The sequence below is a fragment of the Seriola dumerili genome, unplaced genomic scaffold (assembly GCF_002260705.1).
Source record: "Seriola dumerili isolate Sdu_G_001 unplaced genomic scaffold, Sdu_1.0 BDQW01000295.1, whole genome shotgun sequence".
Lineage (NCBI taxonomy): Eukaryota > Metazoa > Chordata > Actinopteri > Carangiformes > Carangidae > Seriola > Seriola dumerili.
The window spans coordinates 400,145-418,534 of NW_019174550.1; the positions used below are offsets into that span (position 1 = coordinate 400,145).

Genomic DNA, 18,390 nt, shown 5'->3' on the forward strand with positions numbered 1-18,390 from the left:
AAAACCAGTTGACCGACTGTTATCCGTTTTCTTTTCACATTTCATTTCCCCTAGTCTCTCAGCTTTCAGGTGTGACCCCCCCCCCCCGGTTCACTATTCTCATTTTAACACGGTTCAACACACTTTGAGACCATGCTCTACTATATAAATAACAAAGACAGACATTTGATTTAGTCTTTGTGCTCCTTCCCCACTTTAAATTCAGTATCCACACTGACTTATTTAGACTAAGTCAATGGCTTAACCTCTGACAAACTTTCTGACTTTCTGATAGCCTATTATTTGTCATTGCAGTATTAACCCACCAGAGGCAAACCATTACAAAGTGAAGACCCATTAGGCCTGCAGTGCATTGTGCCGCACTTTGTCCTTGCATAGTATTTAAACAAATATCCAGTTTGCCCAGGGGCCTAACTGCTTGAAACGCTATTTGCACGCTCATTTGACTAGTTCCCAAAAGTCTCCACAGGAATGTACGAAATGTTTACAGGCAGAATTTCACACCTACATTTCACGCTTTATGAAAAGACTATTTTATACAAGCCTACATTTTGCAAGATAGAAAAAACAATTATTGTTCAGTATGAAGTATGCATAGTATGCATCCCATGTTTGTGAAATTCAATTAAACTCTTAAGATTAGCCTATAGAATGTAACCTATAAGTGGAAAGCAGCTGGAGCAGCTGGATTTTCTAGTATAGGACTGGTTTGGGAATTTAACTTTTATGCTAGCCTACATCCTCCAGGCTATGGCATGGATGAAACCACTGAAGGTGTTGCATTAACCGGAAACCTGTCACATTTTTTCACAGTGTGTCCATTGTGCTGTAACAGCAGGGAACCCCACACCCCGGCGAGGCTGGTTAATAACAAGAGTTTTAATAATAATAGGAGAGTGAAGTGAAGGGGGAGGTTAAGACAGGGAGAGCGAATTCATAATGTCTCTCCCTCCTTTGGAGTGTTCACGGGGGTGTTGACATCTGTCAACATGCACATATTGGTATGTGTGTGTGTGTGCGTGTGTGCGTGTGTGTGCGTGTGTGTGTGTATCATACTGGCCCAAGAAACCACTTCATGGATAACCGTGGCAACAAGACGTAAAAACCTGAATTATTCAGTGGGCATGTCTGAAACTTACAGTTGAGTAAGCACAGACAGACCAATACACATTCATATACTCATACTCATACACACACCGTAACTTAAACATTCATGTGTGCTTTCATATAAAAATACTCCGTCACACACAACACAGATAGTCACGCAGTTACTATTACACAAAAACCACTCGACACAAACCTAATGTGTCACCAAATAAAAGAAAAAAATGCACATGCAAAGTAGCTGTGTGCATCTGTATCATTACACCAGCTGAGTGGACTTGTACGACCTGTCGGCAACATTTGGGTCTTTCAACGTCATGTCAGACACATACCTCTGGAGAGGAAGGTCAGTGTAATGTTAGCATGTAATATTAAAACTGTGGCGGCCTTAGAGAGAGTGAAGTATATGGTATGGTATGTGTGTGAGGAAATGTCATGTCACGAGCTCAAATAATCTCACTAACTTGCAAATAGCTGGAAGACTGAGCTTATTAGAATCTATACGAGAATAAAGACTGGACATTGTTGCTTGCGTGTGTGTCAGCGTGTTGCATAGTGTAAGAAGTTCATTAGGAAGACTTAAGCACTGTGGGAGGCCTACACATGACACAGATCTGACACAGACTTGTTGCTGTTATGTAGCTGTATTATGTACAGTGGTCCCGTCCGGCCCACAAGTCCATGATGAAATGGTTTTCTGCTGTGAGAATTGTGTCAGATTGTGTGAGCTTAACTTCAGTGAAGTCTAAAGATCCCCGTGACATTAAGTATGAGTCTGACATTTCCAGACCCGCAAAAGTGAGTTAGAGAAGATACAAAGTTCTCTCCTTGCTCTAACATTGTGATGTTTGTACAGTTAGGTACTTATTTACTTACTAAGTATTTCCATTTTCTGCTCTTTTAGACTCCTGCTCCACTACATTTCAAAGGGAAATATTGTACTTTTTTTTTTTTTTTACCATAAAATCATGAAAAAAGATCATAAAATGCAATACATTGTTATGCATTAAACCCGTGGGTTGTCATGTATTTTTACATCCTTGCATTGGTACTTTGACTCATCTAAAGGATCTGAGTACTTCCTCTGCCACTGGGTAAGATACCTAAGAACACAAACATTAGGGGAAGGGACAGATCCTGTTGTCGAATCTCAGTCTCTACTTCCCCCTCCAGTATAAACATACGTCACCACCTCAAGCTCAACCTTGGCCTGACTTTATAAGAGTGGCTTTATAGTCTATTTATATATATGTATGTAGGCTACTTACATACACAGCCTGATGGAGTCTTTGTAGAATTGCTCTCAGAAACACAGACCTCAAGGAGACTGGAGTTTTCTTTCCACATGGGGGAGCTGTTGAGCTGTTTCCCTGTGCTGTCAGTCAGCTCTGTGAGATCATGCAGAGAAGGAGCACCAGGAGAAACAACCCGAGGGGGACACTTTTGTCTCAGTACATATACAATATGTTGTATTCCCTTTGTGTGATCATGAACCAGTCTCTGAAACCAGGGCCGGCTCTAGGCACAGGCCACACGCTGTTGCCTAGGACACCACCAGCTTTAGGGGCGCCAAAGAGGAGGAATACTTTGTAATTGCTCCTGATCTCCTTTTAAAAGTTTGTTTCTGATGTCCTGTGCGCCCCTTCCATTGTTTAAAAAAAAAAACTGCTCACCTTCACCTGATAGGTAGATATCAGCTATAAATCCAGATGTTTGCTCCTGGAATGACAGCTGTCAAAATCACCCCACTCTTTTCTGTTAAAGCACTGAAGGCCTTGAGAGTGAGTGACCCGCTGACCCACACAATATGTGAAAGCAGTGGTTAGTTTCAGTTTTAGTTGTATATCTTAACAGCAGTTGTTGGGCATCTATTTCAGTGATATTTAGCAGGTGAGCACACCTCTGGGGTGCTGCTGTTAGTCTGCCATTTTGTTAAAGCTGAGGTTAATGAGCGTCTGTTTAAATCTTATACAGACCTTCCTGCTACAAAAGATGTACACTGACATCCTGTCTCTTGGAGTAGGCCTACAGTGTGCACTGAAAGTTGTATAATTAAAGAAAAAGCCAGAAGTGAAAGTGTCATATTCGAACACCTGCTCCTTAGTACAAAAACAACAGAGACTGTAATGTAGAGGCATCACAGACACACAGAAGCCTAATGTTAAAATCATACAGCGATATAAATAATCACGTTATGTTCCACACAATATCCTGAAAATTGTTTAAACCAGGATAATACAGTTAGGCTACATTTGAAATAATAAAGTATTATACAATTATTAGAAATGCCATGAAATCCTCTAATGAAATAATCAGAAGCAGACGTCTCACCTAGGGCACCAAAATGTCCAGAGATGCCCCTGATTGAAAACCATGAAATATTCAATAAAATAAACTATATTCTATTTCACACATTGATTGCCATGATTTCAGGCTGGACTCCAAAGCATGTTCTCTTTCTGCGTGGTTGTCTTCCCTCAGGGCAATAAATCAGTTTGTGCCTCAGAGCCTTGCGGTACCCTATACTGTTCATATAGCATGCTGTTGTATATGTAAGGGTTTTATTCTGATTCATTTGTGAAAATGCACTCACACTTAACACAAATCACTGCAACTGATAGGCGTACACACACACACACACACACACACACACACACACACACACACACAGAAAACTGCCCGTTCAACCTATGAGGATAATGCTGTCTGGAAGTAGAGAGGAAGAGAGAGACAAAAATGGCAGGGATGGACAGGAGGTGTGGTGAGTGTGGTCATAAACCTAGCCATAAACACAGAGCAGGATGCACTCACACACACACACACACACACACAGGTAGGACAGACCCCCAGTGTGCTCACAGCAGAGCACAACTGCAGCAGAGGGGAAACTTGTAAGTCCACATTCCTGACTGTTGCACAACCAGACCCACTCTGTGTGGAGGGGGAGGGCAGTGGCACCATGTGACCACTAGATAGCAGTATAGGATTCTGATGCAGCCATGTAGAGGCGATGCAACACATTTTAAGCATTTAGAGGCAGTAGATGAAGGGATAACCAGCTGCAGCTAAATTCATTTGGACAAAGTGGATTCTAATGGATGGATCTCATGAAAATAAATCTTACTTTTTGGTGATATCCATCTGCATCTTCTGTGAACGCCTCTTCTGGGGAAAACTGTAACCAGCGCTTCGCCTACACGCCCACATGACAGCTTTTCTTCAAAACACATCAACAATAACCCTGCAATGTTATGGAGACGAATGTGTCCAGTCTTCAATGAGCTGTCAGTGATTTCAGGCCAAAATCTCAACAGGGCTGTGGAGAGTAATCTGATCAGGTTTTTATGGCTACTGTTGACTGAGTCAGGCCTTTCCCATTAAAACTAGTGTGTGCGTGTGTGTGTGTGTGTGTGTGTGCGTGTGTGTGTGGAGAGGGCGCAGTGTGTGGACCGATAGTGAATATGCCTGTGTGTCCATATACAATGTGTCTTTGTGAGTCCCTGGCTTTGCGTTGGAGAAAAAGATCTGGCTGTTACTAGAGCGAGAGAGAGAGCGAGAGAGAGAGAGAGACAGAGAGACAGAGAGAGAGATAGTGGTTGGGGGTCTTCCCTTTCTCCACAACATCTTTTCCATGTGTCTCTGTCCCTTGCTTTGTTCCAATTTTAACTTCTCTTTTCCCCCTTTTGTCTCTTTTCTTATCAACAGGCCATTATAAGTCCTCCTTTTTTCTGAGTGTACTCTTATCTCTTCCTCCCTCCCGATACCTCGTCTTTCTTTCTTGCTTTCTTACTTAGGCACATTGTTTCAAACACTTAGATCACTGCATATGAAAAAGATGGAACAAATAATTACATTAACTTCCTTGAACACACGATGTTGATTAGATCTCACATTCATTCCAGTTAATTTTATTTTCCCATGAATGTAAACTATCTCTGTTCCTTTCATTCTCTTCTACCTATCTTTTTGTGTATCTTTTTGTTATTATTAAATGATACTTCCTTTAGCTCTGCTAGTCCTCTTTTGCTCCCTTTCTTCTCTCAGCTTTGCCTCCTTCTTTTGTGGTCCTATGAAAGGGGGAAGTGGGCGGGTAAACTCATAATATTAAAATGCAATCAGCAATAAGTAACATGCAATGTTCTGCTAGCAGCTCTGTGAGGCTGCATTTGTTATGCACAGCGGTGCTTTGAGCTAAATGCTAACATCAGCATGTTTAGCAGGCATAATGTTTATCATGTTCCCCCTCTTAGTTTAGCATGTTAGCATGCTAACTATTTTGCTACATTTGCTAAAAAGCACTAAACACAAAGTAAAGCTGAAGCTGATGGGAATGGTTTTCAGTACATACGACTAAAAACAGAAATGTTGACCTGCTGCTGACGCTACAGAAAAAGTGAAGCAATCTTTAAGCTGATTAGCCTTCATCCTCCAGAAATCATGAATCTCTTTACATCAAGTGGATGTTGATAAAATCAAATCAAGTGGATGTTGAGATTTTTCTCACGTTAAGTGAAATCTTTGAACTGCTGGTGGTGCTAGAGAATCACAAAAGTCATGTAGGTTCATTCTCTTGGGACCATGATTGTCTGTACAAAATGTCATGGCAATCCATCCAGTAATCTTTCAGTCTGGACCAAAGTGGTGGACTGACCGACTGACATTGTTATCCACAGAGCCATTCTGTTATCATGACTAAAACCCCCCCGTCATGCAAACACAGACATACACAGTAACTAAGTTTTGATGTGAACGCAGCTGTGATAGATCTCCGGTCATAAAGCACAGGACCAAAGCATTCTCATGAGATCTTGATCTTATTCTGTTACAGTTACAAAACCAACATCTGCAAGCACGAGAGATCTGACTGGACTGTTGTCAGAAATGCACTGGGAAGCCAAACCATTCGATAAAAATATGAAGTTGATTCTGAGGGGAGAGACAAACCGAGAGCAGCCTGCTGATCTACATTTACTGCCGTTGCAGAATAGAAAATCTTTTGTTGCCCGACTGCACATTTATTCGGATGAGCAACCATGTACTATAGGTCCCAGTGACCAATGGGAGCAGGACACCTGTTGGAATGAGAGATGAGGAAGGGAGGGAGTGTGTTTAAATGCAATGGAGAGAAAAATAGAGAGACGTAAAGAATGAATGTATTTGTAAAAACAGAGAGAGAGAGAGAGAGAGAGAGCAGGAGGAAAAAAAGAGTGGGGTGAGTGGAGGGCAGAGGCGGTCTATTGACACCACAGGTGCCTGCACTTCACATACGGCGTTCCACACAACATTGCCTGTCTAAAAAAAGAAGTTTATTCGTGCGTTTGAGGGAGGGAGAGATAGTGTGTGCGAGTGTGTGTGGATCTTATTATGCACCAGAGAAACACAATATCCCAGCTTATGCATGCGTGCTGCGCCGCTCAAAGAATGCATATGCATGTGTCCATCTTGTTTTTGTTTGTCGTCATCTGAGAGGTTGTGTTTGTGTGTCTGAGCGCGTGGTGGTTCACGATCAGATTAATCAACAGGTTTACCTGGACTCGGTTGCGGCTCAAATACACCCAGAGATACACACTCACACACACACACACACACCAATGCCAACCTGTCTAGCTGCTGAATTGTTAAACAACGTCTGTCTTCCTCCTGAGGGTCATGTATCACTGACACCAGCACTTTCTACACACAAATATGAGCTTGCGTGTTCATGATAGATTATTTCTCATGGGTTGTTTTTTTTTTTTAGACTTCCTCCTTAGCTCTTTGGTTGTGGTCAAGGAAAAACACACCAACAGTAAGTCACTCCATCACTCAGTCAGCAGGCTGCAGCATAGCAGACATTCCTGCTGGGTGTAGTTAGAGAGTTGGAGAATGAGAATGGTTGCCAAAAAATCTGTTGCTCCATAATGTTTTTTTTTTTTTAATGAGGAACCCAAGTTGTAATGTTGCTTGGCAGCGGGATTTGGACGAGCTCGGACCGTAACTGTGCAGCCTCCTTTGCTCTCATGCTTCCTAAAACATGATACGATGCCACTGATCTGGAGGAGGCAGGGGAAAGTTACCTGATGACTCACAGTGGCTCCAATTGCCGTACCTCCACGTCCTCTAAATTATTTCCTGTTTATGTAATGCAGATTTAACATCATGATTCATAAAATATATCTTTAATCTCACAATCTGACTGCCAGAGTAGCACTGCCACTTATCCCCTGGTGCTTTAAAAATGAACTCTAAGCTGATTACTGGTTTCCAATAACTGTGATAACTTCTAACATGTTTTTAATAAAATTACTGATCACATTAGTAATCTGTCACTGTCAGCACCAAGGAAAATGATTTAAAGCAATTAAATGCTAATTCCAAGAATCAAGAGAGCTCTTTGCAGTTAAAACTACAGTCGATAGGGAACAGGTTGCCTGTGATATTAAACAGAGATGGACCTTACATTTTTATTTATGATATGCTTCAGTGGCTCCCAACATTTTATATCTTATATCTGTCTGTTTTTTGCACTTTTTGCACAGATTAAACAAACAAGATACAAAGTAAACATGCTCAACAAATCCTTTCCTTTTTATCATCTTATGCCCCATAGATTAGTCTGTGCTCTCTTGAAGGCACAACGGCTTTCTGTGTGGTTTTATACTAGCACTGAGCTGCACTTTATTACAGGCTTGTCATTGCTCCGAAAACATTTGAGTTTCACTCCTGTTCTGCTGAAGGCTGTGGTGCTCAAGTACTCATCAAAGAGGCAATACACAGATTTTACACATCAAAGTCAGATTATGGTTGATGGGGAGTGTTACTCAGCATGTAAAAACAGTTGTATAAGGTCTTCTGTAGCTCTTAAGGAAGATTTTCATAGTTTAAAAAATGACCCTTGTGATGTCACCAGGGTTATCATAGCTTGAGCTTGGAGAATACAAATTTTTGATGGAAAAGCCCGCTTTACAGACTGGTAAAAGATGGGGGTATTTACCACACAAGTAGGGGTTTAATGAAAGATGCCATAAAGTTGCATTATGGGGGGTGTAGGATCCAGCATTTTTTAGGGCTTGACCTCATGCTAGGGACCAAGAAGTCAGAATATCTCGACCTCTGCTGCTTTGATTTCAACGATTCTGTTTAAAATCTGTTCTTGGTAAATCCCTTAACTTTATGTAAGTAAGATTTTAAATCACTGGAGCGAACCTTTAAATTCAAGAAGAAAATTCGAGTGCATTTGGAGAGATCTGGAGAAGTAAACACAAAGGGTGTGTAAACGTTGAGCGATGGTCAGTACAGAGAAAGGATTTCAGAAAGAGAGAGTATATGCATACTGCAGGATCACGTTCATATAACTTGTCATGTGCTGTAAATTTGGACAGGCAAACAAGCAGGCAGGGAGAGGAACTAAATTAAAACACACCCCTTTCACACTGACCCCCCCCCCCATTTCTCATTCACTCAGCTCTATCTGACGCCGTTCTTCTCCCTCTGCCTCTCCTCTTGGAATCTTCTCTTTTTTCCCCAACAGAAAACATGCAGGGAGGAGAGGAGGAGGAGAAAAGAAGCAACGCGTCGGAGGAGACAAGACAGAGAGGAAGCAGAGAAAGTTGGTAGAGGAGCGAGAGGGCGAGAGGAGAGGAGAGGGGTCGACCAGATGGGAGGAAGGAAGGAAGGAAATGATCTCTATGCGCGCTCAAGTGCGAGATTAAAGGATTCTGCATAAATAAACAAATATATGAATCAAAGCATATAATAAAAAGGGGAATTATAGGCGCGCCACCGCGTTGCGTGGACGCGGACAAGACAGCGGCGGTGCGCGCTGAAACAGCCAAGTCCTGTCTTTCTCTCTCTCTGGATTTTACTCCTCATGTTCCTCAAACTCTCGGTGAGGTTCACTAACTTCTGAAGTCAGTGCCTGAAAAACTTTCCCTCGCCTCGGCCTTCCACCCAGCTTTCTCCCCGGCAAAGAAAAAAGAATCTCCGGGGTGGAAGTGGAGGAAGGAAGAGCGTTTTGTTCCTTCCGAGGAGTCCAGTTCGCCGCAGCCGGGGTTTAGGCGTTGGCACCCGGGCAGGCAGTCCCTCGCCATGGCCGGGGCCAAGCCGGGAGTCCACGCGCTGCAGCTCAAACCCGTGTCCGTCCACGAAGCGCTGAAGAAGGGGGGCAAATTCATCAAATGGGACGAGGTGAGAATGAAATGTTTGAAACTTGGCTTCAGCCCATGCACACAGCTTTCCGACTGCTACATGTGTCGCTGTAACAGCCTGTAAAAGAAAGTGCTCCTGATGTGATCAACTCAAGACGAGGGACAGACAACATGAGACATGACAGCCTGTTTTTTGACAGTAGGCCCAGTGTTGTGAAGTGACACATGAAACTGAAGTATGTGTGTGTGTGGGGGGGGGTGTTTGCGTGTTAGTAAGGTACAGACACTAGATCATGTGTGTATGCAGTGTGCAGGTGTGTGCACGCCGTCACAGTCCCGCAGTGAACACAGAAACCCACTAAAGGTGCGTGTGTGTGTGTGTGTGTGTGTGTGTGTGTGTGTGTGAGTGTGAGTGTGAGTGAATCAGAGAATCTAGTAAAAAATTCCCCTGCATTCGCCAGCAGGCAGGCAGTGCTTGAATGTGTGTGTTGTGCTTTTTGTTGTGTGAATTCTTGTCAAGCCGGTTTTCTTCGGGCTCATGTTCAGTTCAGACGCCCTTCTACACCCTCTTCTCTCCTTCTCTCCTCTGGCGCTCTGTGCTTCTCCCTCTGCTCCCCGGCGGCTTACAGCAGAGAGCACCTGTCCAGCTGGGAATCGGGAGAAGTTGCCTCTGTTTGAAGGGATTTGGGAGCTTTGAGTGCACATAAAGCCGCAAAGCACGCACAGAAATGTCACCTTGATGTATACATTCTTTAACTCATTAACGTGTTTGTTTTACGTTTGTTTTTTAAGTCTCTAATTCCCGTCTGCAGAGGTTTTAATTGTTTCTCCTGCTCTATTTTTCCTGTATAGCAACCCTGGTATGAACTTGCCTGTGTCATTGACCATAATTACTGTGTGTGTGAGTGACAGAGAGAGAGAGAGATAGTGTGTGTGTGTGTGTGTGTGACAGGGTGTAGGGCCATTCTGTAATCTTCTCCACAGAGAAAGTAGGTGTGTGTGTCCATGTGTCTGAGCAGCCATCAATGATTAACTGAGAGGTTGACTGATCCACTCTGACTGCAGGCCTGTGTCTTCCACTTGGAAACCCCTGTCTTGGATTCTCAGCAGAATTGCATACAAGCTGTGTGTGCCAGTGTGCAGATATGAGGTCAGGTGTGGTGTTGACACTTGTACATACAAGGGCCAAGGACCATTAAAAAGAAAAAAAATGGACAACATAAGCAGTTGAAAGTAAACAAGTTATCAGCAACAGAGCCTCACACACACTGTAATAATGACGTGATGTGCCTGCGTGTGAACTGGTGTGTATGTCTGGCCTCCGAATAAGGGTCTTGTCACGCAAACAGTGAATGCCATGTCCTTTTGATTTCCTTTTTTTTCTTTTCTCTCTCTCTCAAACACACACACACACTAACTCTCTCTGTCTCCCTCCATCTCAAAGGGAATTCCCAGGAAATGGTTATGCTGGTGATTAAGTGTGTGAACACTCGAAAACATATGCAAGTTTTCTTCTTGTCTATCTTTCATCCATTCTTCCCCTCTATTTGCCACTTCCCCTTAGAATCAACAAATGTGCTATGGAGAAGAAATGGAGAGAGAAGGAGTTTGTGGGGAAAAAGAGCTAGACTTTAATATGCAGCGTTCCTAAAATAATTAGAGGAACGCTTTTGTGCATGGACTTGATGCTCCATTGTTAAACATCAGTATCATAAATTAGACCATGGTTGAGGTTAAACATGTTTGATCTCCAACTACTCCTCAAATTAACTCCAGGAGCCGTCTCATAATTCAGGATTATGAAGACTGAAACTGAGCAAAATCCCAGAACCCCTTTTAAATCTTTAACAGAAACACTCAACTAAAGTATAAAGTCCTGTTTATTCAGTGCAGTTTATCAGCCAACGCAGTAATCCTGCTTCATGAGACGGGGTTGTCATCTTACATAAACTCTGATAGCGACTGTTGCCAAAATGATGCTTTGTACGTGGCCTGAACTTAGAAGAAACTAAGGCACGTAAAAGTCTGCTCACTTTACCATATTTACATGCCAGATTTCTCTGTTGACTTGGGAAAAAACCTATATTGTTATTAAGTTGATAATAAGATGTCGTCTGGACTCTGGCATTGTCTCTGTACGCCCAGGTAGTGCTGAAAGAATTAATTAATAACTTGAGGAATTAAATTGACCATCAACAACTTTTATAATTGGTTAATCATTTAAGATATTTATCAAGGTGCAATGCTAAACAGACCCTGGTTCCAGTCTCACAAATGTGAGAATCAGCTGCCTTTCAGTTCTCTGAATATCTTTTGAGTTTTGCGCTTTAAGATGAGAAAACAAGCAAGCAACAAGCTCTGTTCTGACATTTTATGGACTAAACAGTTAATTTAGTAACTTAGAAAGTGCTCTGCATCCCCCATTAGTCCTCTTTCTGTCCCAAAAAAACCCTGTTTGTCCCCAATGTGTCAGATGCTCATTCAAGAAACAGCATTTTTTCCTGTTTCATCCTGTAAGGCACCCGAGTGGATTTCCTGCTAAAATCATGATGTAAATATGGTGTTAAGGAAAGTTAATTAAGTATCAGTCTTTTTTGCTCACTTTAATCATGATCATTCATTTAAAATCAACCAATCAATGACTGACTCGTAGCTAAAGCAAAGTACTTTTTAATTTAAAAGTAGATCTCTTGCTGCTGGGGTCCGTCCAAACACTTAAGCATACCATTATCTCAGTAATGAGAGAGCTTGTTGCAGTTGAACAGCGAAATGTTGACGTTATTTTTCTTTTATTTAACCTTCATTTAAACAAAAAGAGGGACCTGTCGAGCAGTTATCATACAGAGATGTAGGAAATTAATTTACAACTTTCACATGTGAAGCAAAGAGCTGAAACAGTCAGATTCTCCAGGAAGCAGCTTTTGAATGTGACTGGTATGAAGGCAGTGTTTCCAAATGAAGTTTGCTTTGTAAATTATTCCAAATCTGTGGTGTGTAGCACGAAAATATGTTTTTTTTCCCCAACTTCAGAAAAGACTCTGGGGACACTGAAGGTTATCCATTTCAAATTAAGCATGACTCAGTCTGGCTCTGTTGTGCAGGAAACGAATACAATTTAGCCGATTTGTGCTACAAAAATAATTAAACAACTAGTAGCAGTTGGTTTTGTTTCCACAGGGAGTTGTTTAGATGTTATTGAGGTTACTATTTCAGATCTTTTGATTACCTGGCCGTATGATATATCCAGCTGTGATCTAACTCGTCGACTCAGAGCAGTGTTTGTGGAAGTTTGAAGTTGGATCTGAGAAGTGAATGGTCTAATGGGGACAGAGTGGTTATTTTAGTGTCTGTCTGCGCTCTATTAGGAAAGTTGACCAATGGGCTACTGTCCCAAAAACTTGGCGTTTTCCTTTAAGGACTTAGCGAAGTGAGAAAAGAATTAGGACAGACACACACAGACCAGAAAGTGCCCGAGGGCAGTGCAGTTTGTTTACATGAAAACCCCACTTTTGACCCCATCCCTCTCTTTCCCCCCCCTCCTCATCACTGTGTCCTTCTTTCCCACATGGCTCACATCTTCATCTTTTCTATCTCTTTTCCTAGTGCCACTTCAATCTTTTGGTCTCACAACAAAACCTCTGTTTCTCAATGGCTTTGGGAATTCTACTGTAGGCCCATCAAATGACACGCACACACACACACCACACACACACACACACACACACACACACACACACACACACACACACACACACACACACACACACACACTTACACACACACACACACACACACACACACACACACACACACACACACACACACACACACACACACACACACACTGACTCATGCAGGGGGGAGGAGGAGGAATGCATTCCAAATTGACCCTCTTTCGTCTGCGCTTCGGCTTGTGTACACATGTGCGCTCCTATGCGTGTGTGCGTGTGTGGTTGTTTTGTTCTGGGTGTGTGTTTCACGTTGAATGACTTCCTGTTCGAGCTTGTTGTAAGGCTCCAGAGCCAAGCCATTTTCCTTCTCTCTCCCTCCCTCTGCCTTTGCCTCAGCCGCTGCTGCTGCTCCGCCCTCTGCAGCCCGGCCACAATTCAATTTAGACAAATTCCAACTGGAATTCAGTTAAAATTCCTCCTAAACAACCAATTAAACAAACACAGACAGACAGTTTGTCTACAGAGCAGCTTGGCTCTCTGTCAGCGTGCCATGGAGCGCCTTGATATGGATCTTAAAAGTACACAGAGGTCAAATAAATAATCATCTCAACACATAACACTATCTTTTGCCTCCTTTTGTGGAGTGGTTGCAGGTTTCATTCCACTGGATTATATCAATATTGTAAACCTGGTATTCAAATACACTTCTGCTGCACCACTTCCCTGTACGTTATGTGCCTGGGCATGTATATTCTTTCAAACCAAGCACTGTATGTGCACCTGTTTTTGAATTTAGAAAAACAAAAGGAGACTTAATCTCAGTGTGCAAAAACTCCTATGTGTTTTCCTTGGTCAGAACTGTGTGAGAAAGGTGCACATTTCTTTCCACACTTCTTTTGTTTATATTCACATTCACAAGAAAACCAGGGCTTGCAAACAAAGTCGCATGGGATCACAAGTGGTCCATAAATTGGACAGAGTTTCGGGAATGTGACATCCTTTTGAGGTTAGGGGATTTGGGTCCACTTCAAATCCCTGTAACTTGAGCAAAACATGATGGGCCATAAAATGTTGCATTTCAGGGTTTGTTTCCTGCAATTTGGCAGGGATTATTTTTGTAAGATCCTATGGGCCGCGCGGCAGTTCTCTTAGAGGATCTCACAACTTAAAATCTTGGCAACAGCTGAGGACAGTTTAAAACTGTTATTGTTTATCTGTGCTGTGTTGTCAAACCAGACTGACAGCAGACACTTGTTCCCCACTCATATGTATCCTGACAAGGCACTTTTGGATCTGTTTTAATCATCCCCATCTAATCTGAGGATGAAGTGTGTTCATGTGTTGACTGACAGCTGTGAGTTCCCACCCAGAACTTTGACCTTCTTTGATGGCGAGGCTCGTTGAAAAACTTTAGAAGGGAATATCTCTGTGCTGCTGCCAGGCCGTCACAGCGGCCTCTGACAGCACCTCTCCACATGAAGATATGTTTTGGAGCATATTTCAACTGAAAAGCTTTGGATGCCTGCGTGATGGATTTTGAATGATCCACGCCTTAAAGTTTAAAACAGCTGAAAGTATAAAACAGCCAAATGTCTATAGCTTTCAGCCACCTTAGATGTTGGTTTTCAGGGTGTCTTGGACTAGAGATAGATGAGAAAATTGATACGACTTAGATTAGCATAAATACAAAAAGACACAGGCATGAGAAAAGTGGTTAAACCACCAGTGAAATTTTCAAGGCCGATAACTTTAAGTGTCTTATTCTCATTAAGCTGGAGAATAAGTTTTTCCATCCGGCATTTGATATCCTTAAGACAACTTAAAAGAAACTAAAGCCTTTAATGCTCTCATTTGCTTTCTTGCCAAGAGTTTGATGAGAAGACTGATACCACTTTCGGCTTTATATGCTAAATACAAAGCCACAGCCAGCACCCTGTTAGCTTAGCAGCACCTGGATATGAGGGAACAGCTAACCCGGCTCTGTCCCAAAGGTAACAGAAATCTGCCTACCAACACTTCTAAAGCTCACTACTTAATCTGATGTATCTTGTTTGTTTGGTCTGCTTAAAAACCCAAGTGTAAAATCTGTGGAGTGCTGCAGGAGGTAGTCCTAAAAACTGGAAATTAGCATTTTAGCACCTCCAGTTCCCTCGTCCTGAAGTTAATGGGTTTTTAGTTAGATGCCTGAAATGAGCGCAAAACATAAAATACGTCAGCTTTCACGTCTCTTAAAAAGGTTGATTGCTAAAAAGTGGCTAAATGAGACTACAGAGGTTGCTGGGGAAGTTGTATATATGCCTCACGGCGAAATGGAAATATCCCATTAGCATTTTGTCGAGGGAACCAGGGTGATACCAACTTCCGTGTTGGCCTACAAAAATACGTCACCCCTGCAGCAAACTATTACCACTAAAGTGTGTTATCGATGTGATCAAACTTTTGGTGAGAAGCAAGAAGAATTTCTTTCAGTTAATAAATTCAGTACTGATTTAAATTTTATTCTAAAGCTTGTTTGTGATAATTTTTTTATTCTGTATAATTTCAGAATAAAAGCATATGTTGCTGTAATCTTAAGTAGTTACATTGCTTGGGATGACAAGTAATTTTTTTTTTAATATTATTAATGAATAATTTAGTTCTCAACAAAATTAGTGACTCTATTAGTGCGGGAATTGTTTCGAAATGACTTTCTACCATTTGTATCATAGTTATCCTTGAACTCTCATCACTCCATGAAACAGCAAAAATGTATTTAGGAGTTGACTGAAAACATCTTTCCAGAGTAAAACACATATCAGTTGAACCCTCTTCCTCCTGTATATATACCAGCATGTTGGGACTCGTAGAGCAGCTCCTTTTGTTGTCTTATGTTGTTTTCCTGCTTGGCTTTGGGTTCTTATGATGCCACAGCTCTGAGGAAAAAGATCCACTGTAGCGGCCTTGACCAATCATTGCGCTTCCTAAATGAGATAAATGAGAGAGATATTTTCAGAACATCCTAACCAACTGTGTGCTGTTCATGTGTCAGCATTTACTGCTCACAAAACACGCACTACATTTGATATACGAGAGTCCTAACAAGAGGCAAGAAGATTTCAAAACAGCTTGGAAAGCGTTTTACACTTGAAATGTGACAGCCTATTTTTCAAAAATGAAAATGTTTCTCTTCTTAAAAAAATAGAACTTACAGGAAAACACAATAGGCTCTACTTTCACGCCAATTTCTCCTGTGTGTCATGTTTCATCAGAAAGTAGATATGTTGGTTCAGCATTAGATATATACACGGAAGCAACAAGCCACAAACTGTTGTTATGAGATTAGTGAAGGGGAAGATGTTTAGGAGATGAGAGCGGGGAAAGAGGAGGAGGAAACGCAGGCTTGTGTGAAGTTGTGACGCCGTGCTGAGAAACACCGCTGACATCCTGGCAGAGTGGTGAGAAACGAGAGATGGATGGACAGAGGGGAGAGAGATGGAGAGTAAGGAGAGGAGAGGGGTGGAAGGTCAACCGCAGCCACATGTGAAGTGTGGGCCTGACATCTGGACTGCTCCATCTCTACGCCCCCTCTCTCACTCTGTTCATACTTTTACCTCCATTCGCTACACAAGCACGCATGCAGCGGCAGCGTGGCATCTCTGTAGCTTACATGTGATCCTTTGTCATCCCTCCATCACTTTCTCTTCCTCCTTTTGTTTGTCTCTGTCTGCTTCCTGTCTTTTTTGTTTTGTTCCCTCATTGGCTTTTACTTTTGTTTCGCCTGCGTCCTCCACTTTCTTCCCTTCTTTCTATCTTGTCTCACTTCTGATGACTGCCTGGTCTGGCCTGCTCTGACCTGCTCTTTGTGGCTGTACTGTGGGGGGAAAAAAAGTATCTAGCTAGTTTTTGTGAGAAAACAACCCTTGTTTTTTAGGATGCAGAAAGATGAGATCTTGATCACAGTGAGAGCTTCAAAATAAGGTGCAGCAACATTTTTTCATAAAGCGTTTTTTCATTGGAGTAAAACTGTTTCAGTTTATACTTGGCAGAAGCACAGACATTCTGTCGCCTCTGTTTTCATTCATTTCATTTCCTCATTACATAGAAAATGTAGGAGAATTTTATCAAAACATGAAGAACCACTTCAAATCAAAATCAAAGTTGGTTCTTTTGTTAGACCAGCAACATTTTATTTACTCTCATTCATTCTTAACAGTCAATTTTATTACACTATCCAGTTATCCTTAAAATGTCATTTGAAATTCAAAGCAGGTAAATGTGTTTCTTTTCTTTTTCTTTTTGCCCTATTGTGACTTTGGACACTCATATCAGAAATCCATATATTGCTGTAAGAAATTGGATGTTGAAATTGCAGGATCAAAAGGAGATTTTGAATTGCTGAACTCAATTTGCTTCAGACAAAGTGCTCGTCACATCATCTAACAGTGGTTGAAATCCGCTTTGAATCCAACAATGTTTGTAACTTTTTGAAATTGACAATTGGATATTCATGCCCACACTGAGTGACTGGACAGGTGTGCTGAGGTTAGACAGTATTTGAACTCCAAGGAGAGGCTGTCTGATAGTGTGGCCAGTTATCCTGAATTATATGATTCATTACATCTGACTTCTTTCTATGACAGTTTATTGGCTCGGTTGTTTGGAGCAGCTACAATAACTTTTAGATGTGGTCAGACGGCACTTTGTACAAATTAGTTTGTTTAAATCTCAAATGTCACTTGTACTAATCAATTCTCCGCAGACAAAATGCTAGTCCTATACTGGAATTGGACACATCATGCTTGGGGTAGTGGTAGAAAAAGAAGTGGCTGGTGAAGCCACATACCAGCTAACTACAGTAATCTTTAGGCCGGCAGTGGAGTGCAATATGGCATTCCCAAGACAGATAAAGCAGGGGGAAAAGATCTTGACATAAACTGTATGTATACACACTGGGGTATTGGTCAGTAGAAAGAACATGGCTCTATCACTGGCAGGGTGCGTGGTCTGATCAGAAGAAAGTTAAATGACACCTGTGGAGAAATTAAAGTGCAGGATAAGAATAGGACACATAGCATGTACTTAGGGTAATACAATTAAATCATACTCCATAAAAAATCTTGCCCTCAAATGCTGAATATGTTTACACTTAACGATGTAATACTGAATAGGATCCTGACCGACCTGCTAGTTTCATTCTTTCTGTATTATATTTTATAGCTCTTTTCCCTCTCTGGCCTTGCTCCTCCCTCTTTGCTCTCCTCACCGCGGAGTCCAAAGGTTACCTACTGTCATCAACTTTAACCATGTTGCCAAAGCAGCAGCTCAAACACACACTGAGTGTGCGCTGGCCCTCTTTCTCACACCACTCCTGCAAGCTGCCGCTGAGCACACACACAGTGTGGCCGAGCAAAGGTGCACTTGGAGCAGCCACTTTTATCAGTTTCTCACTAATGGCTTTCTCCTGACTGATATTACACAACACAACACACACACACACACACACACGCACA

At 42.0% G+C, this 18,390-nt stretch overlaps 1 protein-coding gene across 1 annotated transcript in view; it reads left to right on the forward strand.

Annotated features, from left to right (window-relative positions):
• The first annotated feature begins 9,153 nt into the window (after window positions 1–9,153).
• plcb3 (phospholipase C beta 3) overlaps window positions 9,154–18,390 on the forward strand; it is a 48,214-nt gene continuing 38,977 nt past the window's right edge. Inside the window, exon 1 of the mRNA XM_022758365.1 lies at window positions 9,154–9,270. Within this exon, the coding sequence (XP_022614086.1) occupies window positions 9,172–9,270 (99 nt within the window). The 5' untranslated portion in view covers window positions 9,154–9,171. The remainder of the gene's footprint in view (window positions 9,271–18,390) is intronic.